This window comes from Sminthopsis crassicaudata, chromosome 1 (genome assembly GCF_048593235.1).
Source record: "Sminthopsis crassicaudata isolate SCR6 chromosome 1, ASM4859323v1, whole genome shotgun sequence".
Taxonomy (NCBI): Eukaryota; Metazoa; Chordata; class Mammalia; order Dasyuromorphia; family Dasyuridae; genus Sminthopsis; species Sminthopsis crassicaudata.
This window is the reverse complement of record NC_133617.1, coordinates 302,068,337-302,095,067: the sequence shown is the minus strand read 5'-3', so window position 1 is coordinate 302,095,067 and position 26,731 is coordinate 302,068,337. Positions and strand designations below refer to the sequence as shown.

Sequence of the window (26,731 nt, the reverse complement as noted above, 5' to 3'; positions counted from 1 at the left end):
GAACTTAGCATTCTACCATGGCCAGTTCATTCCTGAATGCACCAAGGTGCATGTGGATGTACCCTCACTAGGACTCCCACCCAAGGCCAGAGCAGAAGACCTTTTGCATCATTTTAAAAAACATCAGTCAGGGCATGGCATACTATCAAAATTCAAGGCTCAGCAACATGTTTTGCATCTGGTCTTTACAAAATCCATAAAGAATGCTTTCTTTGGCTTTTCGGGGCCACTTGAAAGTCAGCTCTACTTTCAAAAAACTTGGCTCAGAAACTACATTTTGTTTTATTTCTACCCAAGCCTATTAAAATTTTTAGCATAACCAATGGATAAAAATTCCAGTCAATTTTTCTTCTTTGGAAAAAAAAATAAAAACAACCAGCCTATTTGAAATCATTTTAAGAATTTTAATCATAACAAATGTTTTAACAGTTGTCATAAAATCAACATTACCACATATACAAAGGACAAGACATCAGTCTGGCATACAAAAATACCATATATTAAAATAGGGATCAGTGGAGAAAAACACACAGGACTTTCTAAGACACCATCTATGACAGAAAGAGCAAGCAAAGAGTGCTTTTAAGACATTCAGATTTATAAACAGCAGCTTCATATCCCCTTTACAAAGTCAATATTTGGCAACATTTGGATGATATTTCTACACAGCCCGGCAGCTCATATATCTGTAGGGCTACTTAGCCCTTTAAAGAAAAGCTTCTAAAATAAATTATCCACATTATTGCAAATGAAACATGTCACAGACTTGAGTTAACAGCCTCTGAGCAGTATTAATCTAAGCTATTTGACTGGAATATTATCAATTGAAGAAAGCTAGAGAAGACTAGGGAACCTACAAATGGAACAGTGAAGCTGAGACTTAGGGTTTCTGTGGCCCTGAACTGGAGCCAACCTCATACTTGCAAATGAGCAAGACATATACAAGTAGTAGTGAATATGTGAAACAAAGAAGAAAAGATGAAAATAGAAACTCCAAAAGTTAAGAATAAATGTTTCCCAAATCCAATTGCAATTATCTCTTTAAGTTGGCTAATGTATGCAAAGGAACATGTAATAAGCAGTCCAAAGGATGCTAGGATTTATATTTTTTCGGTACAATTTGCCTTCATCATGTGTCTGAAATTACCAGGGTATTAGCAATTTAAGGAGAGAAAATCTGTACAAGAGGGGCACAATTTGACGACTCCTTAGATTGCTAGAATAACTCAAATCCTCTCAGCTTCTCTCTAACTCAAATCCTCTCAAACTCACTATAGTTGGTACATTCTGAACATGCTGTTCATTTTTAAGTCATTTAATATTGTGGTTTAAACAAGAGGGTTGCTAAAAAGAACTTGTATCCAGTCTAGTTCATTACTGTGTCCAGTCTAGTTCATTACTGGATTTTTTCCCCCACAACTGAATTTTGCTAGTCATCTTGGAATCCCACAAGATTAACTCTAGTTTTAGGCATTGTTACTAGATTTTACTACTTTTAAGAATTTGCTTTCTTTCCTCAAAGGATACATCCCCACACAATGGCATTTGGTAAACTATATCCCATAATCAGGTAAGTTTCAGAAAAATCCCACAAATGATATTTAAAGCATATCATAAAGATAGTAACACTATGCTAATTGTTGCTAATAGAAGACAACATATATGGCACCAAACTGATATTTAACGGACATTTGACTCTAAGATCTTCTTTTCCCTCCATTTTACTCTTTTCCCCACTAATACTATCTACTGTTGATACTTGTGGATTATCTTAATATAAACCTAAAGCCAGAAAGGGAGAACCATTTGCAGACAGCCTTCAACAGCACAAGATAACCCATATCCCTAGGGAACATCTACAAATTAATAGATTTTATTTTTTTCATGGACCACTATTTCTATAGCTTATCATGATGTGTTTCAGGGCAATGACCTATTGGAAAAGATTTTGGCAAAGGAGGCTTAATCTTATAACATTCTTAAGAATATAAAGAAAAAAGTCACATTGTGGCAAACTTTAAGATTTCTTCAATGTTTTGCCTAGTGTGCTACAAAGTGATTGCCCATAAGATATAATAATAACACTAACAATACCTTTGATTTCAAGAATTATCCAGAGAGCACTGGACCCACTTTACCATCATGATGTCTTTTACCTGAAAACATGTAACAATATAAGCTCAGAAATGCACTTTTATGAAACAATAGCCGTTATATGTGAGGTAAGCTTTTAAAGACCAGTACACTTCAGTTCAAAAGTCATATGCTGCCATCTTCATTGAGCTCCCAATATAACAAGCCACTTGGGAAACAATGGATTAAATCTCAAAAATGATTATACTCCTTATTGATCAATGACTGCCATGCCAAAAATTTAAATAATATTATCAAAATTTCCATAAACATGTAATAGATGTTTTGCTCACTCCTTGTAGTTGGTAAAGACAACAGTATAAGTCATGATAATTGGCTAATAAACTATCTATACATCCAAAATCATTGAAATACATATAACAACAACCTGGAAAGTGCCACATTTCCATCAGGATTTTACACATAATTGGCAGCACATGACAAAAAATCTTTTATGTATATGTAATTTTTAACTTTTACAGTACATGGAACTAAAGAATAAACATATATTCTGATGTTTGACTATGTCCAAAAAATATCTATTTAAGTTTCAATATACTCCTCAAAAAGGATTTGAATTTTTTTTCTTGTAGTGTAAAAACATGGCTGCCAAAGTATATTCTTAAAAATAGATCTTAATTACTTCTTAAATTAAATAATAAGCCTTATCTTTCTTTTGTCTTTCAAGTGTGAAATCCTGATTGAATTAAGAGCACTGATGAAGAGGGCAACCAGAAGCTACTAACCGATCATGTGTTGACCCTTTTTGTTCAAGAATCAAAGATCAACTGGTTCATTTCATCTATTTACACATTTCATCAGGTTTATCTATTTAAATGTTGCATTTTCCCATTAGACCATAAGCTTTTAACGTTCTTGTGTTTGCATGCTTGGCATGTAGCATAGCATCTAAATACATAATAGATGTCAAACAAAAGCTGTTTTTTAATTTCACTATTCAAAGTAGTACAAGCACCAATCCAAGTGAAATTTACCACTGGAAAGACAGATTTGATAAACACTAGGTAAGGTTGGAGGAGACATGGATAAAGGGAATGAGAAAGGATGATTTTTTTTTAAACATGATAATTTAAAGTGATAATTTTGCTCTTCTATTATTACTAATAAAAAATGAAAACAAACCAAAAACTCTGTAACAAAAACAAAACAAATATTTACTTAAGAGGAAGGAGATGGCATTTATCTGTCATTCTCAAAAATGTACTTCTAAATATCATTGTTCATTGAAAGTATCAGGTTTGTTCAAATAAGCTGTTCAGGTGAAATGACAAATAAGACATTGATTTCCTAATACCAACTAGCTATATGACTTTAAAGTAAATGATTTGATTTCTCTGAAGCCTCAGTTTCCTCCTTTGTAAATCAACATGGTTGAGTTGGAATAAACATTCTTTAAGGTCTTCTAAATATCATTGTTCATTGAAAGTATCAGATTTGTTCAAATAAGCTGTTCAGGTGAAATGACAAATAAGACACTGATTTCCTAATACCAACTAGCTATATGACTTTAAAGTAAATGATTTGATTTCTCTGAAGCCTCAGTTTCCTCCTTTGTAAATCAACATGGTTGAGTTGGAGTAAACATTCTTTAAGGTCTTAATGCTACAAGATCTTGAAATTATTATTTATTTATCATTGCTTATATATTTTGAGAAATTAATGCCCCTTTTAAATATTAACAAAATCAGTACCTATTCCATACAATTCAAAAGGAAACCAAGAGAGAGAATAAATTTCTAAGATAACACAGACAAGAGTCTTATCCTCCTCTTTTGAAAAATGTCATAGAAAAAAATCAACTCAATTCAAAGAGGAAAAAATTAAATCAAATACTTAACATTTTCATTATACTTCGGGTAACAAAAATATTAACCAATTTTTACATACATTTTATTGCTCTGAAATAAGACTGCAAAGTAAAATGTGGTAAATATCCTTTCGGATACATGAAACCTAGAATCATCGCACTGGATATCTAGTTTTTGGAGGAGAGATTGGTCTTCAGATAGGGATGAATAAAATGACACATAAATATTTGTCTTTTGATCTAATTACCATCAGACTGTTTAATTTTGTCCTTTGTTAGAGACACAAGTGATTTTATGGTAAAGTTTTGTTTGGTTTTGTAAATCACATAACTTCCTTAGAAAAAATTAAGTGAATTATGAGAATGATGGAAAGAAAAAATATTGTTAGTAAACTAATGGGAGGCTACAAATCCTAAATTCTTTCCCAAAGAAATGAAATACAAACCTGAAAAAAAGTCCCCTACTTAGTCCTTTCTTTGAAATGCAAATTAGTATTTCTGTTTCAGTTTGGCATCTGAAAATTTATGTATACATATACATCTACATACAAATATACACAAGCAACCCCAGCGAACAACTTCATCTAGCTGGTAGGTTTTGAAGGATAAACAACACAACTAAAGACCTTTTTTATTATTACACTGCAGGAAATTCTAACTCTTAAATTCCCATACTCACTAAAGTTAAATGCATCTTATTAACACATCAATATACCTAACATGGGGAGAAAGGAAAGAAGTGAGATGAGTAGGTTGCCTTACTCATCCAAAAGACATTAAACTGGAGGCCACAAAATTCTGAAACAATTTCATATCATATACCATGCACAGCTTATAAGCCAAAACATTTTAGAGCTATTGCTTAGTAAGAGCAGATTTAGCAAAGAGAAATATTTGCACATTTGTCTAATAAGCTTTTTATCACACTGTGGCTCAAAAACCCCACATGTAGAGGCGTGATAGACATTCAAAGTTTGTTTTATCATTTGTTGATGCAAACTAATAATCACAGAGGGACATCAGTGGACTTTCATCCTTAAATACTTTAATACTTGATTTTAAGTCCACTGACAGCCTAAAGAGGAAAATTAAGAGGGGTTTTCAATTACATATTACCCAATTTTTAACAAGAACTAAGGCCTCATAGCTTAGTTTTCAAAGTGCATCTGCATAAATAATGCCAAAATGATTAACCAGAACATGATTACAACTCCTGCTGTGACCCGTGATTTAAATGAACCTTAAGTTTAATTGTGGAGTTTTTCCTTTTGTTTACAGAAACCAAAATATCTTATAGCTCTCTCTAATCATCAGGCATAAGTGTTTTGACACAGAAAACTTTATCATTGTAACTCATGCCTTCTACAATTGGCTGTATCTACCATTTAAAAAAAATTTGCTGTGGGTTTTTTGGTCAAAAATTTTACTCTTGAATGGAGTGTTCTTTTGCTAATACTGTATTCACATTTAGTGAGGTTCACTGATAAAGAACAAACTTCATGCTCTTGATTGCTGAATATTTACAAAACACCTACAATCCTTTACATATCATTTAAACATTATAAAAATGACTAATATGAAATTTAAAAATCCTACACTGCAGAATCACATTTGACAATTTTCTTTCAATTCACTTATATATATCATCAAATAAACCCTCTTCTGTCTCCCAGAGAAGCCTAAGCTAAAAATAAACACACAGTTCTACCAATCAAAGAGAACAGCTGGTGAGTAAGTATATGCATTCCCCCTGAAATCAAGATGGTGGCAATAGAAATCCAGGAAAACCCATCTATGGAAAATTAGGCAGGTGAATACAAAAATAAGCACTCTCTGATTCTCTTCTGTTGTGCAATGGAATGAGTAAAAAAGACCAGAGTCAGACCTGAGTTCTCTTCCTGGCTCTGTGTGAAATGATTTCACACCTCTCAGTGTCTCAGTTTGCTCAGTTGTAAAGTGAGAGGTTGGGAATAAATTATTTCTATAATGCCTACTAGCCCTAAAATTCAATTCATTTAAATCCATTCAAATTTGTATTTGAAAAAATGAGAAGTTTTATTGGTGTGAAGATCTCTGTGTATGGAAATCTTGTCTTTTAGTCAGATGATATGGGGAGTAGAGGGTGCACCTGGGTTGGATGTTTTACTGATAAATTATCACAATAGAAGTTAATTCAAATATAGGAGGCTAAAATGAATTTCTGCAAGTCTCTTAGCTTTTTTAAAATACCTGATTATTCACAAATAAAAATGATTGTGATACACAAGTACACTAAAAAAAACTTCAAGCAGAATCCACTTTAAAAATTCAAGAGTAATGGAAATTTTTTTTAATCTCTTTTTTTCAAAGTTAAAGAAAGTAGCAAGACCAACAATCTATCACAGACTAAATTAGCTTCACACTGTTTAAGTGCAAAGTCAGCACTAGATTGTTAAGTATAACTTTCCTGAATAGTTTTTATTGCAAGGTCTCATACTAAGAAAAACAGAACATTCTATTGTGGGTTAAAATCTAAAATAAAGTACGCCATACAAGGGGAGTACTAGATCATGTTATATTACAAAGTAGTCCATTTTTACACACTGTACACAAAAATAATTAGTTTCCAACATTTACCCCAAAAACTGTGGCATAGCTTAAAATAAGAAGCACAGGGATCTCTTGAACATTTTTTAAAAATGCATTTTCCAATTTGCTTATGTAATAGAAACAAGCAAATGGCTAGATTGGGCATGCATTACAAAATCCTGGGAAACTATGAGAAATTGACACTAACCCAATAGTATATGGTGTTACATAACATAGGATAGTATTCAGTCAATATGATACCTAAATTATTAATATCAAATAATTATTTGTTTTATAATGCCCAATGAGTTATACAATATGGCATTTTAACCTAATTTCTTGTTTGTCTTTCCAAATGAATTTCCTAAATATCTCAAAAAAAAAAAGAGAGAGAGAGAAAGAATTGGATAGATTCAGCAAACCTAATGCTTTATTATTAACTAGACACTGATACTAAAATAGTCATACCAATTTCCCTTAATATTATCATTATTCTTTTTGTGTGATTGCAGTGCCTTATAATAGATGAACTCCATTGCATTGTTACACATAATTAGACTGTACTGAGAGAGAATACTTGAATTACTAAATACAAAAAATTAATTTGTTCCATAATTTTATAAACTACATTTCCAAATGTGGTTATTAGGGACCTGCCTGTCAGTTTCTGTTTTTCCTCATTTTCCTTGGTTCCATGGAACTTGAAAAGAGATATTAACAAGTTAAAGTCTATTCATATGCTACTTGATTTACCAAACTCACATGAATTAGAATTGTCAAGCCTACAGTTGCTTGTTTTATTAATTAAGGGGGTAAATAGCAATGGATAAAGATCTATTATTTAATATGAGTCCATCCTTCACAGGGCCATCTAAGATAATATATGGTGAATTTTTTTCATTTCAAACAGGAATGTATGAAGCTAAATCAGCTTGCTACTTTCCTCAACACATAAATGCTTGCCTTTGTATTGGCACTCATCTATTTTTGTATCAACAATTAAAAACAAAAAGATACAATTCCATGTGGCTTTGTCATCCTCATGTCAGACATCGTCTTCCAAAGAAGCATCCTATAATGTGTATATATATCTATAAGCCCATATCTATCATCAACTGAATACACCTATCATCATTTAATATTCAGAGAAAAAATTAAAGTATCACCTACAGTTTTTGCCATACTTTCAACCCCAAATTCAAATATGGGAGAAGATCAAGATGATATATGTGCACTTCTTCATAGAAAGAATTCTGTTTTCCCATGATATAATTTCTTGAAAAACTTCCCTTGTATCCATAAAGATCTAGCATCCCAAATACTTCCTGAAAAGTTTTTAAAACCTGAGGTAAATGAAACACATAGGTGCGTGCACATGCACACACACACATATTTACACTTCTGATTCTTGTTTTGCAAAATGGCTTGAGAGGGGAAAAAAAGATATGCAAATTTTCTGCAGTAATAAATCTTTCCTTCCTTGATATTTGTTTTATTGCTTCCCTGTAGGGCTCTGAACTTTAACAAACATAGAATTTTAACTACAGGTAAAGACAATAGGATAGTGCATGACAAATACATCACACATGAAACACTTTCCCCTCAAAATATTTGCTCTGAAAAACTATTGTCCATTTAACTTATTTTAATTTAGGTGCAATTCCAAAGATATAAAAATGCCTCATAAACTAACTCAAGACAGTTCTGGTTTTACAACAGTTTTCATTTAAAAAAAAAAAAAAAAAAAAAAAAAAAAAAAAAGGAAACCAGCATTGCATACCTGTTACATTGATTCTCATGTTTAATTCTACTTCTATACATAGCATTTTGATTTTAATCTATTGCATTTAGAGATCACATCATATATACTTGTACAGTATAACATCTAGGTAGAATATGTTTTAACATGATAAAATCATAAATTACAGTTCATTTAATAAATTATTATGGTGATACATGCAATCTCCTTCCAAGCTGTGACCATCACTCAGTACAGTTTCCCTCATATCTTGTTGAGAGGTCCTGCATTCTGCCTTTCGGTCTATCTTTATATAATTAAGTGGCTTACCCAGTGCCTAGTGCCCTGCACCAATTGGTCAGTGTTGCCGTATACACCTCACTGTGATCCCATCACCAATATGTTCTCAACCCCTAAGTTGGTACACACATGGAATTTCACTCTGCAGCCTTTCTCAGCCACAGGAGATCACAGTGAAGCGCTTAGAAATGCAAGACATGTTGTGCAGAACGATGCCAAGCAGGAAAACCAGGACGCAGGCCACCAAGATCACAGTGCAAACCCCTGACCAGGTGGAGCTTTTCACCACACCCCTCCTGTCTTGCTCTTCCTCCATCACCGCATCTTGGGGAATCCCCCCTTGCAGAGGCTGCTGTTCTGTGGGAATGGTCACCACAGTGACAGACTTTTGCTGGCTACCTGGCAACAGGCGGCAGCCAATGTCTCCAGGCAATAATGCTCGCTCCTTGGAGATGGGTAAGGGTACCATGTAACACCCATTGCTGGGAAGTTTGATGAAGACTGGAGTGTGCTCCGAAGTGTGGGGGATTGCAATCACTGCAAGCACCTCGGGATCATCAGGGAGCTGGGAGACCGAGAACCCTGGGGGAAGCTTGGTAATACCCCGGCACCACGGGCACCTCAGGTCCTTCTGGCTTGTCCTCATTTGCTGGAGGCAAACTGAACAGCAGGTATGTTTGCAGTCTAACAACTTGGGCCTCCGCCTGGGACTGTAATAATTGAAACAAATCTGACATTCCAGCAAAGAATCTTGAGAAAGGGTTTCCATCATCACCTCGGGGCAGGGAGGGGCAGGTTCCGGACCTGGAGGTTTAGTCCACAATTTGAAGAAGGGTGGGGTTTTGCTCAGGATATACTCTTTTTTTTGGAGTCCTTCCAATGCAGGAAAGTGACCAGGAAGTTCATAAGCATCTATCACACTTGGTCATGCCTGAAGGAAATACAGAACACAAATAAGTTAATTGAAGAAGTCCAACTGAACTCAGGAAAAGCGTGAATGTCTGTGCATATGTTTATTCATGCAATATTTCAAACCACCTGAGAATTTTTTTTTAACCTAAAATATAAAATGAGATTTTTTATCAGCCAGACACCTCTCCACCTCCCACACTCAGAAAATCACTAGCTATTTTCAATCTTAAACTTTTATCTACAAAACCTTCAAGAGCGCAAATCTAAATTAAGTTTTGACAAGAGTAAGGTTTCTAAAAATGTTTCTACCCTTAAGACTATATAAACTGTCCAAGACTTATGCAAATTCTAGGCTTCAAATAGGTTCCCAAAAAGAATGGGATTCATTCAAAAGAAAAGAAAAAAAAAAAAAAAACATTTCAGTGAGCTCCCTTAGATCCTTTAATTTCTCCAGGGTATTAATTTTTTTAAAAAGCATTTCTACATTTTTAAAGGAATATGAGTTCCCTTTCCTGCTAGGACAAATTCTGGAAACAACAAACAATTGATATTTTTTTTCTTCATTCCTTCATTGCATATACTCGTCTATATTTTTATCCTTTTTTGTTTGTTTGTTTTCCTTGCCTCTCTTGCCTCTAATAATGAAAATATATTTATTTAGCATTTTGAAGTTTTCAAAGCTCTTTGTATAATGTCTTATCTGAGCTTCACAGCAATTTTGAGGAAGGCATTATTTGCATTATCCCCATTTTACTAATGAGGAAAGTGATGTAAAAAAAAAAAAAAAAGATTAAATTACTTTTTTTGTGCTCCATGATGAATGTCTGAGTGTCAGAGGCAGTAGGTATGCAAAGACTTCTAAGAGACAATTTTTTTTATTTTTGTGACTTCACACTAAGATAGCTTTCATCCTACCAATGAAACAAATATATATATTTTACATACATGCATATATATATACACATATATATCTGATAGAATGTAAGCTTCTTGAGGGTATACAACTTTTAGTTTTGTCTCTGTAATACTAACATCTAACACATAAGATAATAAATACTTGAAAACAAAGGAGCAAAAAAGGATTTTAATATAATAGTTCAAGCAAGGGGTAATATCCTCAACTACATGGTTAGAATGAAGGGAATGGATGTTTGATATGTTATAGAGGTCAGTTGCAAAGTCTAAATTGGAGAAGTAATAGAAAATGGAGTATAACTTTCAAGACTGCAAAGTGAGATGACTAGAAAACATTGAGGTTACAAACTTGAATGATTAGCAGTATAAGGGCACTTCTTCTCACCCTGCCCCCCCCCAAAAAAAGAAAAGAAAATTAGGAAGGTTGGTAGAGATAATGACATGAGCTAGACAGGTTGAGATGTCTGCAGGATGCTTAGTACTGATGATTCTCCCTCATAAATAAATGTCTCTAATAGATTCTGATCACTTTTAATAACTTTCTAATTCTGCATATAGAACACATATAGAATATTTCTTATATAAGTAGTTTACAAATTATTTTTTAATAATTGTGATTCTTGAAGAAGTGCTACCTATCTCCCGACAGAGAGGTAAATTAACCAGAATAAAGGATTAAGACATGTTTAGTTTTGTTTTGTTTTGTTCTTTGAATGTGGTCAACACCGAAATTGTTCTGCTTGATTATACATATTCACAACAGATATTTTGTTTAACTTTTTTTTCTGAATGGGAGAGAAAAGATGAGAAAGACAGAATTTGGATTTTCACTGATTGAAAAAAATAAACAAAATTTTATTTTAAAATGTGTTCATAATAAACAATCGAAAGAGATTGTCTTTCTTTTAGGCCTTTACTTTGCCGAACTTCATACCTTTTGTGAACCAAAGACATATCTAAACCAAATACAGTTTTTAACAATCAAACACTGCCAAAGAGAAAGAAACAATAAAGAATCTTAATTTGCCATCATAAACTTAAGCTTTGGCCATTTCTTCTTTCCTGTTCTTTTCTTCCCTAAATACAAGAGAAAACTCTTGTCAGGTATCGTTAATTCTTTGATCACCATCAATTTTTATAAAATAAGAACCTGGGTATATACTCATTTACAAAATATTCTTCAAGTTTGACATAATTTCTGTGTAAGGGAGCTTCATTTTCTATTTGACATCTATGATAAAATTAAAATTCTATTGTCTTGAAAATCACTTTAGTTCAAGAATATAGTAATATAATTAAAAGGATATTGGACCTGAATCATGTATTTTAATCTATGACCCACCACTTTTTAGCTATGGTTACCATAAACACATCTCGAAGACTCGCTGAACCTCAGACTTAAAGGGAGTTTCCTAAAACAGAAATACTCCATACCAATGAAATCACAGGTACAGTACCTAGCAGGCACTTAATAAGTATTTTCCAGATTGTTGAAATACCCTATTAGGAAATATTGTCATGTCAATATAATATCTGTTTAATTTCATGGGTTATAGAAATACAAGGTCAGGCAAGAGTCAAAATACATAATTCAGTAGGAGAAGATCCAATTAGAAGAAGCAACAGGGACAAGATGGTAGTTGCATATTTTATGAATTGGGGAAGGACTTTTTTTTTTATTTTTACAGAAGAAATTACTTTTTATCTTCAACCAGCTTGGATACCATAATTTTAGGGATTTGCGATGCAAAGAGAAACAGCCTATATATACAAAAAATATTTATAGTAGCGTTTTGTGAGGCAAAGAACTAGAAACTAAAGGGAGGGGACATCAACTGGAGTATGGTTGAACAAATTATGGCATATCAATATAATGGAATATATTATGGTATAGGATAGCTAGATGACACATTGGATAGATCAGAAAGACCTGAGTTCAAATCCAGACTTAAGCACTAGTTACCCTGGCAAGTCACTTAAGCCTGTTTGCCTCGATATCCACATCTGTAAAATGAGCTGGAGAAAGGAATGGCAAAACATTCTGGCGTCTTTACCAAGAAAACCCAAAATGGAGTCACAAAAAATCGGAAACATTTGAGCAGCCTTAGGATAACAACCAACTATAAAACTTCCTTCCACCACTACTATTTTAGTCTATAACCTCTTTATGATCCAAATTTAAAATTTAATTTTATTACTTCTACCTCCATCCATTTAACCCAATGCTAACATAATGAACAGTATCCAATATCCTCTTTTAAGACCAGAGGAAATTTAGTGCAGTTCATATTTTCAGGGCTTAATTACTTAAAGTATTTTGACAGCAGTATCTATAATTTATAAATCATTTCATTCTGTATTAAACTACGCTGCACTGAATTCCAGTTTATTTTCTAGGGCATAATTAGTGATGATGATGATTAGTTAGGTAAAGAGAAGAGAATTTATGAGGCTATAGAGCAAGTCTAATGATGAATCATTCTTTCCCTCTTTCCTCATAAACTAGAAAATCTTGAGTCAACCTTGTAGAAAGAAAAGAAATGGATTAGAAGATAATCACATATAATTTCAACTGTGAAACAGGAAAGACTTTTTGTGAGTTGTGCATTTCTTTGACAAAACTATTTTGTCTTTTGTTTTATTAATATGTAAAAAGATATGGTATTCAGTACTCATTTGTCATAGTCCTCAACTTCATTCTCAAAGAATGAGATTTTATGTTTGGTACATAAATGTGTATAGGTAGATAGATTCCCATATATTTGGGGGGGTGTGTATATAGACATTTATATATAGCCTTTGTAGGCCTTTGAATGCTATGTAAATACCAGCTATTATCTTTATCTAGGAAGCTAAATGGGGCAATAGATAATCTTGAACCTGAAGTTCAAAAACACCTATATGCAAATCTGGTCTCAAGTACTAACCAGGTACAACTGGGCAAGTCATTTAACTATCTGATACCTGAAGCTATCTGTTTCCTTATTTGCAAAACGGGAAACTACGGTATCTATCTCCCATGTTGTGAGGATAACAAGAGGATAATAAGAGCATAATATCTGCAAAGTATTTTGTCAACTTTAAAGCATTACATAACTTCTAGCTACCATAATGATTATTATAATCTATAAAGACTTGAGACAATGTCAAAATTTTAATGATTAGAACAAATGTATAACTTCATTTTGTGATTGAGATCTTGGGTATTTTATTTGTAAATTTTAAAAATTCATTTTTAAATACAAAATGGGGGGAGAGGGGGAGAGAACATTTCCAAGTACATAGCCGATAAGAGAGGATTCAATATAAAACAATAAAAGTCCATTTCTAGAAAAACTATATGTGTGTATTATATGTATATACATATATATATGTGTGTGTGTGTGTGTACATACATATATATATATATTCTTTTCAAAGCTATCCAGCTTTTCTTTTTTTCTCTGCTGTGCAGTTTTTACTTTACCTTTCCCTCTCTCTCCCCACCACCCTAAAAAAGACTACAATAAAATGCAGATAAACACCCACATATACATACATATGTAAGACCATACTATAAATATTTCTACTTGTTATCTCTTTGTCTGGAGGTGGATTGCATCTTCCTTCATAGATCCAATTTTTCCATGTTTTTCTAAATCACCCAACTCATCATTTCTTATATCACAGCAATATTCTAACACAATCACATTCTATATAGAGATTATCCATGAAAGTTCCCCCAATTTTAGCATTCCTTCTATTTTTGGCTACACTGGTTTTATTTATATAAGAAAATTTTAAACTTCGAATAATTGCAATTATCCTTTTGCACTTCAACAATGCTTTCACCTAACAAGGTTTGATACTGCTGAATCTCCTTTCTTTGCATATTTTTCCAGTAATTTCTTTGAAGCTTCTGACCTTTTATTCTTCCAAATGAACTTTATTAATTTTTATAAATAAGATAATTTTTAGTAATTTAGTTGTAATACTGAATAAATAGATTAGTTAGGTAAACTTGTCATTTACTTATTACATTGGTTTTATCTACCCCTGAACAATAAATATTACTTCCATTTAAATCTGAATTACATATATAAAAAGGAGATCTTGTTTCTGTAAGTGTGAAAAAATGCCACACATAAAGGACTAGACAGGAATTTAAGGAAATAAAGTTTTGTGGGGCTTCTAGGGAACATTTCAATGTTTTTTATTTTTTTTCCCCAACACAGAAAATTTCTTCTGATCATTTTTATAAATAACAATTTTAAACATTCAGAAAGAAAAATTACATAACACTTCTTGAAACTTGTCAGTGGTACAGAATAAACGTACTATACTTTAAGTTTATAATTCACAAAACTTTTTTGAATTCCAGTCTGAGGAGCATCTAACTATTAAAAGATAAAATAAGTAACCTAGAATAATGAGATGTTAACCTAGATCAAAGCATCTTAAATGTGAGCCTCCAAATGAGGTCACATAACCGAATTAGGGGGTCATGAAAAATTTGGCAAAAGATTTCTGAATGCAATGACTAAAAACTAATTCAAAATCAAACACATAATGAATCTGAAGTGGTTCAAGCAGTGCTTGTATCATGTGACTTCACTGTAGCCTTGGTTCTGAACATATTACATACATGCTTTGTACTGTGCAAGCAAGAGCATTGCCCAAAACACCTCGTCTCAGATTTGAGATAGGGTCATATAAAAATTTCTTGGACACAAAGGGGTCATAGCTGGAAAAAGTTGAAGGAGCTCTGGTCTAGATAACCATTTGCAGCTTTGATGTTAAGATTTTATGCTTAGATTCTCAGGAAGCCTCATATATTCTAATTTGCAATAATAGCAACTTTGTTAATAATAATAAATCATTTTAAATCAATTTTGTGATTTCATATTGATGACATTGTAGTTGTCATGACTATTTTAATTAATGGTTCTGTATGATTCATTTACATTAATGGTTATGTTGATTCTAGCTGTCTCTGGAAAAAGCCAGAGAACACATTATGCCATTTTGCCTTGTCTCTTAAATTTTATGATTTATCTTTAGAACATTGGCCATATTAAATAATACTACAGGAAAACACTACAAATATTTAAGTTCAATAATATAAAGCAATTATGATTCTACATATCTTAGTATTTCAGTAAATAAAAACTACTAAGTTATGGTACATTTTAAGAAACATACTATACCCCAATTAGAAAAAAACAATAGACATGTCCTGCGTGGTAACCAATATCCTAAAAGCTATTTCATCATACTGTCTATACAAATATCTAAAACCAGGAAAGCTATTTTTAAAATCAATTTTTGAAGATTTATGACAACTTATTTTATAGTCACATCTAAGTTACTTTAGATTTGTCTCACTGGAAAATAGTTTTCATGACCAATAAAACTAAAACTCCACTGAGAATTCCTCATAGGATCCCCAAGTGATTTCTGCTCACTCCTCTCTTGGTAACTGAGTGGCTATAGGGTAGCAGAGAGTGAGGACTCAGATGATTCTGAGCTTGTGATAATCTCTCCATATCTCACATCTGTAGCCAAACAAAGACACTACTTAAAACTCTCAATATTTCTCTTGGACTGCTCAAATTTGGTCCCTGACTCAAATCTTGCCCCTCTCTAGTCCATCCTCCACTCACCTGCTAAACTTGTCTTCTTTCTTTTAGGCACCCAGAAAGAAAATGATGAAGATTGAATGTAGCTCAACACCTGCTATGCTCACTTTTTTTCCTTCTGTTTTTTCCACACTACTTTTTGCTCTCTGACAGACTATTTCACATAAGCAAGCATGTATTTAATAAAAGTGTCAAGCAAGAATTAACAGATAAAGTAGCCCTAGATGAAAGAGCATGCAATTTAAGAGATAAGAGGATGAGAGTTCAAATCCTGACTTTACTATCTCACAAATCTTTGATTATAAATGCTGGAAGGGACCTAACAAATGGAATCTATTATGAATCTGAATAGAATACCCAATCAGTTATCCAACAAGTAATATCCTGGCATTTGCTTAAAGAACCCCAAAAGAGAGAAAACCTACTACTTCCCAAGGCAATCTTTTCCATTTTGAAAATAGCTTTAAATCCCAAGACAATCCCAATAAACTTTGGATGTAAAATGCCATCCACATCCAGAGAAAGAACTATGGAGACTGAATATCAATCAACACATGCTATGTTCATTTTTTTTCTGTATTTTTTTTGTTGTTTTCATGCTTTTCCCCTTTTGTTCTGCTTTTTCTTTCTGAATATGACTCATATGGAAATATGTTTAAAAAATGAATGTACATAGATAACCCCCCAAAAAAAATGAGGGAGGAGAGAAAAATAGCTTTACTTATTAAGAAATGTTTTTTCTTTTTCATATATATAAACAAATCTTTCTTTTTGGAAATTCTATCCACCTCTTTCCTCTGTGACCTTGAATAATATAATAATAATAAATCAATAATCTTGACTTCCTTTTCCTCATCTATAAAAGGAAGTAGCTGAAGAGATTTCTAAAGCCCCTTAAGGTTTGGATCTTGCATTTGATTTGTATTTTTATAAAGAAACTGTCTATGGTATTTTCAGTCAAAATCCTTCTTGAATCATTCCCTACTATCAAAATTCATAGATGGTCATAAGCTGAAAGTACTCCAGGTCATCTTAAAGAATGAAGGTCTATGAGGCCGAAAAAGCTGTCTGCTTCTGACAGGAGAGCAATGTTGACTTTGACATTAATCAGGGACGTTGTTTTATTTTTAGTTTGTTCTGATTACCCAATGACAGTCAAAAAAGTGGTGACAGTCAGAAAAGCAGGGAGTAGCTTAGCTATGAAAGAGTGCCAGGGGATCCCAGAGGTTCTCTAGAGAAAAGAGGTAATGAAAGATGCAATCAAGTGGACAGACAAATACTATTCGAACTCTGATTAATTTCCTAGACTGGCAGAACTTTGAGTAAAGCTGAAGACACTAGAGAAATTAAAGTTAACTGAGGTAAAGCAATAAGTTTAAAAAAACATACAACTTAGCAGACCATGAGTATCTGCCAGGGCAAATTAAAGAACCCCCAAAATTAAATGGGATGTGAAGAGACAAGAGCACAACTCAATGGAAAAACAACATAAAACAAATGCCCTCTTCAATCTGGAAGATTGTACTTATATCATCCTACAACATCAGAACCTTAGAAATTATTTAATCAAAGCAGCTCATATTTCTATTAAGACAAAATAAAAGAGGTTAAGTGATTTGTTCAAAGTTACATTTCCAGTTAGCAACAAGAAGAGAACTGGAACCCAAATTTCTAGATTTCCTGTCAGGTAGCCTTTCTAGCATATCTCTAAGACCCCAAGAAAAGTCTGAATTAAAATAGAAGGGCCTATCCTGATGAAATATGGATGGTATTCTTCAGACTAAAAGGACATTTATGAATAGTTTCAGGATATGTTTGTAAATTTAATAAAGAGAAAATGACTATGAGGAACAGTTAAGAAATGTTCCTTTTCTAAACCACAAATAAAAAACCTAGTTAGAAATGCTGTCATCAAAATAAAATGGCCCTCAAGATGTTAAAAAAAAAAAAAGTCATTACTGTTTTTCAAAAATAGAAGTCAAGTGAGCACCATGTTGCTGTGCTTAATCCAAAATACAAGATGAAAAATATAACTGATGGTCCCATTAAGGATGCAGCTCCTCCATTTTTTTCTATTCACCAAAGCCGTCTAGGGGCTGCTCTTATATACTGCTTCTCACTGGGGAATGCTGTCAAGCTCTTTCTCTTAGTATAACATACCTCTGTGATTCTGTACTATCACCTGTGAGCTACTCTACCATTTACATATCAGAAACTATGTTAAAGTTTGGGGACCTCTGCTTATGTTATAACATGGTCCTGCTAATGAAGGATATATGTGTATTTAGATGGCTGTCCTGGTTAAGTTACAAGGGGCTCATCATCCTAAGACTGACTACCATGCGATAAATTTCTTCAATTATAGTAACTCATGAACTATGAATATGATTCCCAGTGGTAGATAGAGTACCCACACTGGTAAAATGACAGACCCTTCGATTCAAGAGCATTTTTTAACATAAAACATGCTAGTTCATAGAGCAAAATTGTATAAGATTTCTTCTTGATTAAGGAAGGTATATTGTATAAACTCTCCAAATATATTAAGCATTCTTTGAAAATTCAGAAGCAGCACACAGAATCACTGATGAAGAACACTGATTTAATTTGAAGTACCCTAAGGCTAGAAAGGAGTTATAGGGAGGGAAAGGTTTTCTGCAATAGGAAACTAATGGCTCTTAAATTTTTTTAAATTTAATTTTCAGATTTGAATTGTCTCCCTCCAGTCTCTCCCCATTGAGAAAGCAAGAAAAACAAAACCCATTTCAAGCAAAACAAGAGAACATCTTTTGAAATGTTTTCAAATTAAATGTGGAAAAATTGTTATTGCTCTATCTCCACAGCAGCCACATTCTTCCTGTGTGGGAGTCCTTCATGCTACCTCTTGAGTTTATTAGAATGCAAATTTCTTAAGAGTAAGGGCTATCTTGCTTCCTTATTTTTATATATCAAGTATTGAGCAATAGTATCTGACACATAGTATGTACTTTATTTAGCTAGCCATTATAAACTCAATAATAATTGCAACAAAAGGAATTTGATGGAGTTTTCTGATTATATAAATTATATATAAATCAAATTATATAAAAATCACTTCTAGTTCCGATTTCCTTTGATCATGAAGTATCTGTTCCTTGACTTTCTTAATATTACTAGTCTCTTTGGCCTTGTATCTCAAAAGCTAGATCTTATCCTTAAGAACATTTCAAAGAGATTCCTAAAGGCATTGGCACTAAAAATGCCTATCATTTTAGGTCAGCTGTCAATATAGATATCACTTTACTTTTTCTTACTTTTAACTTTCTACTGCAATAATTCAAATGGTGTTGATTTTTCCATTTGGACATAAGCAATTTATATAGGAAAAAAAGTGAAGCTCCCAAAAACTAGATAATGAAGAAATGTTAAAAAAAAAAAATCATTCAAAATGTATAGACCTTCCTTAACAACATCTTATCTTATTATTCTGAAATTTTCCCTCTGGAATGAAAGAGAAATTAAAATTTTTTCTTCTAGAGCACCAGCCCTGAAGTCAGGAGGATCTGAATTCAAATCTGACCTCAGACCACTTAGCATTTCCTAGATGTGTGACCCTAGGCAAGTCACTTAACCCCAATTGCCTTAGCAAAAATAAAGAAGAAGTCCTACCAAACTCCTTCTATGACACAGACATGGTACTGATACCTAAACCAGGTAGATCAAAAACTGAGAAAGAAAACTATAGACCAATTTCCTTAATGAATATTGATGCTAAAATCTTAAATAAGATATTAGCAAATAGACTTCAGAAAATCATCCCCAGGATAATACACTATGACCAAGTGGGATTTATACCAGGAATGCAGGGCTGGTTTAATATTAGGAAAACTATTAGTATAATCGACCATATTAATAATCAAATTAATAAAAACCATATGATCATCTCAATAGATGCAGAAAAGGCATTTGATAAAATCCAACATCCATTCCTACTAAAAACGCTTGAGAGTATAGGAATAAATGGACTATTCCTTAAAATAATAAGGAGCATATATTTAAAACCTTCAGTAAACATCATATGTAATGGTGATAAACTAGAACCTTTCCCTGTAAGATCAGGAGTGAAACAAGGTTGCCCACTATCACCATTACTATTCAATATAGTACCAGAAACTCTAGCCTTGGCAATAAGAGCCGAGAAAGAGATCCAAGGAATTAGAGTAGGAAATGAAGAAATCAAATTGTCACTTTTCGCAGATGACATGATGGTATACTTAGAGAACCCCAAAGACTCTGCTAAAAAGCTATTAGAAATAATTCAGAATTTTAGCAAAGTCGCAGGATACAAAATAAATCCACATAAATCCTCAGGATTTTTATACATTACCAACACAATCCAACAGCAAGAGATACAAAGAGAAATTCCATTCAAAATAACAGTCGATAGTATCAAATATTTGGGAATATATCTACCAAAGGAGAGTCAGGAATTATATGAGCAAAATTACAAAACACTTGCCACAAAAATAAAGTCAGATTTAAATAATTGGAAAGACATTCAGTGTTCTTGGATAGGCCGAGCGAATATAATAAAGATGACAATACTCCCCAAACTAATCTATTTATTTAGTGCTATACCAATCAGACTCCCAAGAAACTATTTTAATGACCTAGAAAAAATAACAACAAAATTCATATGGAAGAATAAAAGGTCGAGAATTGCAAGGGAACTAATGAAAAAAAAGTCAGAGGAAGGTGGTCTAAGTGTACCTGATTTAAAGCTATATTATAAAGCAACAATCACCAAAACCATTTGGTATTGGCTAAGAAATAGACTAGTTGATCAGTGGCATAGGTTAGGTTTACAGGGCAAGATAGTGAATAAAAATAGCAATCTAATCTTTGACAAACCCAAAGATCCCAAATTTTGGGATAAGAATTCATTATTTGACAAAAACTGCTGGGAAAACTGGAAAGTAGTATGGCAGAAACTAGGCATGGACCCACATTTAACACCACATACTAAGATTAGATCAAAATGGGTCCAAGATTTAGGCATAAAGAACGAAATCATAAATAAATTGGAGGAACATGGGATGGTTTACCTCTCAGACTTGTGGAGGAGGAAGGAGTTTGTGTCCAAGGGAGAACTAGAGACCATTATTGATCACAAAATAGAACATTTTGATTACACCAAATTAAAAAGTTTCTGCACAAACAAAACTAATGCAAACAAGATTAGAAGGAAAGTAACAAATTGGGAAAACATTTTTACAGTTCAAGGTTCTGATAAAGGCCTCATCTCCAAAATATACAGAGAATTGACTTTAATTTATAAGAAATCAAGCCATTCTCCAATTGATAAATGGTCAAAGGATATGAACAGACAATTTTCAGATGATGAAATTAAAACTATTTCCACTCATATGAAAGAGTGTTCCAAATCACTATTGATCAGAGAAATGCAAATTAAGACAACTCTGAGGTATCATTACACACCTGTCAGATTGGCTAAGATGACAGGAACAAATAACGATGAATGTTGGAGGGGCTGTGGGAAAACTGGGACACTGATGCATTGTTGGTAGAGTTGTGAAAGAATCCAACCATTCTGGAGAGCAATCTGGAATTATGCCCAAAAAGTTATTAAAATGTGCATACCCTTTGACCCAGCCATACTACTACTGGGCTTATACCCCAAGGAACTACTAGAGAAGGGAAAGGGTCCTATATGTGCCAAAATGTTTGTGGCAGCCCTTTTCATAGTGGCTAGAAGCTGGAAGATGAAAGGATGTCCATCAATTGGAGAATGGTTGGGTAAACTATGGTATATGAATGTTATGGAATATTATTGTTCTATAAGAAATGACCAACAGGAGAAATACAGAGAGGCTTGGAGAGACTTACATCAACTGATGCTGAGTGAAACGAGCAGAACCAGAAGATCATTATACACTTCAACAATGATACTGTACGAGGATGTATGCTGATGGAAGTGGATTTCTTCAACATAGAGAAGAGCTAATCCAATTCCAATTGATTAATGATGGACAGAACCAGCTACATCCAGAAAAGGAACACTGGGAAATGAATGTAAACTGTTATTTTTACCTTCTGAATCCAATTCTTCCTGTGCAACAAAAAATTCGGTTCTACACACATATATTGTATCTAAATTATACTGTAATATATTTAACATATATAAGACTGCTTGCCATCTGGGGGAGGGGGTTGGGGGAGGAAGGGAAAAAATCTGAATAGAAGTAAGTGCAAGGGATAATGTTGTAAAAAATTACCCATGCATATGTACTGTCAAAAAATGTTATAATTATAAAATAAAATAAAAAATTAAAAAAAAAAAGAAGAAGAAGAAGAAGAAGAAGAAGAAGAAGAAGAAGAAGAAGAAGAGCAGCTCTTTCCTTTAGTTTGCAAGGTACTTTGCCAGATTCCTTATTTCATATAAAACCAAATTTCTATAGTCACCAGGAAGCTCTTCCCATCATAGCAAAATACTATCACTGCAAAAGAACTAAAAATATAGATAATTCCAATAGAATAGAAAGAACAAAAGATTTGAGAAAAATACAATTTTATATGCCTTTAGAGAACTCATATCACTTCCTCAGTTTACCTCAGTTTCCTTGTCTCTAAAATGATAATTGATATCCCATCTATTTCACAGATCTTTTGAAAATCAAGTGAAATAAAGTATGTGAAATAGTTTTGTAACCATAAGTTATCATAAAAACAAAATTATAATTATGATTAGTCAAGATTTTACTCACTTTTAGGTTAAACAGATTTACAAACACTATAGTTATTAAGAGTACCTTCCCAATATTTCCTTTTACTTATATCTCACTGCACAGTTTTCCCATGCCATATGTAAATGTATGAGGAGTGGAGAGAGGAAAGTATAATAAAATATCATGTTTCTCTTTTTTAACTTTTGAAGAAATCTGATAGGGAACGCATTGTTTTGGAACTAAGAGTATATAATAAGAATTACTTTTAGATTGCATTTTAAGGTTTGAAAAAATGCTTTACAGATATTTCATTTGATCCTCAAAATAACACTGTGAGATAGGTGCTATTGTTATTCCCATCTGACTGAGGCAAGGACACTAAGAGAAATTAAACGATTTGCCCAGAATCACAAAGCTAATTAATATGAATCTGAGTATCTGGCTAGAACTGAACCCAAGATCTCCTGATGCCAAATTCACTGACTATTGAGCAACTATAATTGGACACAATAGAATGAAATAAAGTTTCAAAGTCTACTCTTCTGGGTACAGGTATATCATATTAAAATTATTTAACCCCTCTTTGTCGAAGCTTTAATGAACCAACACTCAAGAACCAAATAGTAGTAATAATTTTATAAGATGTTTACTGTAATGATGAAACTGGGTAAAGAATTAACCTTAGAGATTATTCTCCAACTCTCTTAATGTTATAGGATATTACTTGAAATGCAATTTTAATTTTAAATTTAGATAAATGTTGGAACATTCCTATGTCATTGCTTTATAATTTGATTTATACCAAGGAGCTTTCAGCAAGGGGATATTAAAGCTCAATGAAACCACAGTTCTTAAGCTTGGGAAGGCCAGATGTTTCTGTTAATAGAGCTTGCAGGAAAAAAAAAAAAACCTATCGCTAGTTACAATTTTGAAGGTTATTAAAAAGACATGCACTATACATACCATGAACATCGCTCAGTTGCTCTGATAAGAAGGTAAAGATTAGGCCAATGAAACAAAATTTAAAGGAAAATACTTGTAAAAGTTCTACAACTATAGTGTCAAGAATGTCAGTTAACTTATTGGTGTACATTAATACAGGAAAGGAGGTGGTATTAGCTGCTTCTGTATCCAAATATTGAAAATCAGCTACAAGAATGAAATAAGAAAATCCTATATTTTTATTTATTTTATTTATTTTTATTTATTTAATTTATTGCTTCTAATGTTTATAACTATTATACTTAATTCCTCTCCCAGTCCACTCCCATAAGCACCCTTCAAAACTTATCTTTTGCTTTATTTTAATAGTAACATGATAAAAGGGAATATTCAGTCCATTAAAAAAATCTAAAAACTACCGTGTATAAAGCTCTTGTTTTCAAATATTTATAATGAAATAAAATAGGTTGCTTATGAGGAAGAAATACATTATGGACACACTGTCCCTCCCCCCTTTCATTAACCATAATTACTCTTCTACCATCACCAAAAAGGGTCATTTTTATATTTAAAAAAATAATAATTTTAGTACCAAGTATCTAGGCAGCTGAATGAATCAAAAAGACCTGAGTTCAAATGATGCTTTAGACACTTAGGTATGTGATCTGAACATGTCATTTTACTTTTATTTTCCTCAGGTTTCTCATCTGTATAATGGAGGTAATAAAAGCACCTACTTACTGATGTTGTTTTGAGGATAAAATGAGATAATATTTGTAAGAAATTCTGTAAACTTTAAAGTGGCAAATAAATGTTAGCTGTGATTATTGTATTAGAAGTTCAAAAATATCATTATATATGAATTTTTTTTGTTCTAGCATGGGTCCATTCTTTTTTTTCTTTATTTAACTGAAATAGTTATCACACAGCACTTTAAGGTTTACAAATACTTTACTTATGCTTTTTACTTGATCCTTGTAAACCCATGAGCTAGGTTATTATTCCCATTTTATAGATGGCAAACGTAAGGGTTAAAGAGATTTCACTGAGCTAGTAAATATCAAATCTTCCTAACTCCAATTTCATTGCTCTGATCACAATACCACTATCATCCATATAGCCTTTCTTTGAAAAAATAATTTTTAATAGAATCCCAGCTTCTTGAGAACCTGAAAGACCCTTCACCCACCTGAGTGGCAGTTCCCTCATTTGCAAAAATGTGTGGTTGGCTTTTGGAGTTTTTGCTAAAAGGGTTAAAACATCCTGGAGTTATTTTTAGAAATATTCTGATAACTGTATTTCAATATAATCATTTTCTTTTGTGATCCTATGAATTTTACTTTCTTAATTTAAAGACATTCTAAGGAGTCCCTGGGGCTTCCCTAGAATTCCAGGAGTTCTTTTCTTTTAACTTTTCTTCCTTCCTTCTTTCCCTTCCCTTTCTTCGGTCTACATTGGATATCATATCCTTACCTGTGAATGCTCTACCCAAAGGAATATAAGTTTTTCAAGTTAAATGATCAACTGCTGACAAGAAAAACTGACTATACCACTAACCTAAACAAAACACCCCCAATATACTAAATGAAATAAATTCCAGACACAAGGAAAAATCATTAAAGACATGGCTTCTGATAAGGTTTAAATAAATTTTCATCAATTTTCATTTTCCACAAGGTTCCCTCCCTCTGCATTTCTCCATTATTCCTCAAGAACAACTTCAACCTGGAAGATCACTTCAGTCCTAGAACTAACATTTTGGAAACATCCTTTGCTCTGGGGGCTCCTCCCTGTGATTGGAGGGGAGGTGTCTCTCCCCAGAGCCTCCACTTTAGGACAGCATCCAGTCCAGCTATTTCTTCATTTCCCACCAGAATTCTGTCCTGTTGATTTCTCTAATATGCTCCTATGACCAGGTATCTACTTTTCCCTTTTCTCCAGTTCCCTTTTATCTGTTGTCTTCCTCATTAGAATATAAGTTCTTTGAGGACAGGAAAAAACTATCTTTTTGCTTGAATTTGTATTTCTAGCGCTTAGCACAGCATTTGGCACTTAAATAAGATTTAGTAAATGTCTATGGAATGAATAACTAGAAGTCATTTAAATATCTAAACACATCAAAAAGCATTAAAATTGTAACAGTAGCAGCATATTATATAGATGTAGAATTATTTTCTCTGTGAGAATAGAAAAGTCATTTGGGATCTGAAGAAATGGAAAAATATTGCATTTTCTCGTTGTGAAAAGAAAAAGGTAATATTAAAAAAAAATCATCACATTTTGTTTCATTGACCCTTCTCAATACAGTGTGACCAAAATAATTCACTCAAATATCTTTGAATGACCCTGTTTCCTTGAAACTGGTTCACCTCTCAATGATTTCACACATTTCTGTTTAGTCTTAGAGATAAAACAATCAAACATCATTGTTTCCTGCCTATCTACAGAAGTGATTTTTTAAAAATTAGAAATAAAAACCACTGTTTTACAATGAAAATGTATACATTATATATCAGAAAATGTAAAGCACATCTTTTAGATGTGAATATTTGTATTAAAGGTTTAAGAAATTATCAAATGTTTATCAATTTTAACATGTAGAATATTTTGCTAGATCCTGGGATATAAGATATAGCTTTTGGTCTCATGGAGCTTATAATCTTGTACTAAAATCATTAAAAATGAGAACATAATGTGTTTTATTTTTATTTAAAAAGTAACTTTTGAACCTTCCTATCTTGATTTAAACAAGCATACTTTAGCTTCATTCCATATTAGATACTGCCAGGAAAAAAAAAAACAAAACAAAAAACAAAAAAACCAACAACAACAACAAACCACAACTGCAGTTTCGATCAGAAAACATTATTTTTGGCATTGAAATGACATTTTGTACACATTAATCTTTGTTTCTAAACACTATTTTTTTCCTTCTTGTCAGTCCTTTCTGCCCTTTGCATGCTATCTCTAATAAATCTGAACCTGGTTATTTCAATAATACTCCCTATTTAATTATTAGACAAGTGAATAAATGAATCCTAAGGCAGCATGG

The 26,731-nt window shown here is 32.8% G+C and overlaps 1 protein-coding gene across 10 annotated transcripts in view; it reads right to left on the bottom strand.

Annotated features, from left to right (window-relative positions):
- Positions 1-383: 383 nt before the first annotated feature.
- The window catches only part of RNF152 (ring finger protein 152), a 107,735-nt gene continuing 81,387 nt past the window's right edge, over positions 384-26,731 (bottom strand). For all 10 annotated transcript variants that reach the window (XM_074279050.1, XM_074279055.1, XM_074279052.1 and 7 more), the window contains one exon: positions 384-9,498. In XM_074279050.1, the coding sequence (XP_074135151.1) occupies positions 8,722-9,339 (618 nt within the window). In that variant the 5' untranslated portion in view covers positions 9,340-9,498 and the 3' untranslated portion in view covers positions 384-8,721. The remainder of the gene's footprint in view (positions 9,499-26,731) is intronic.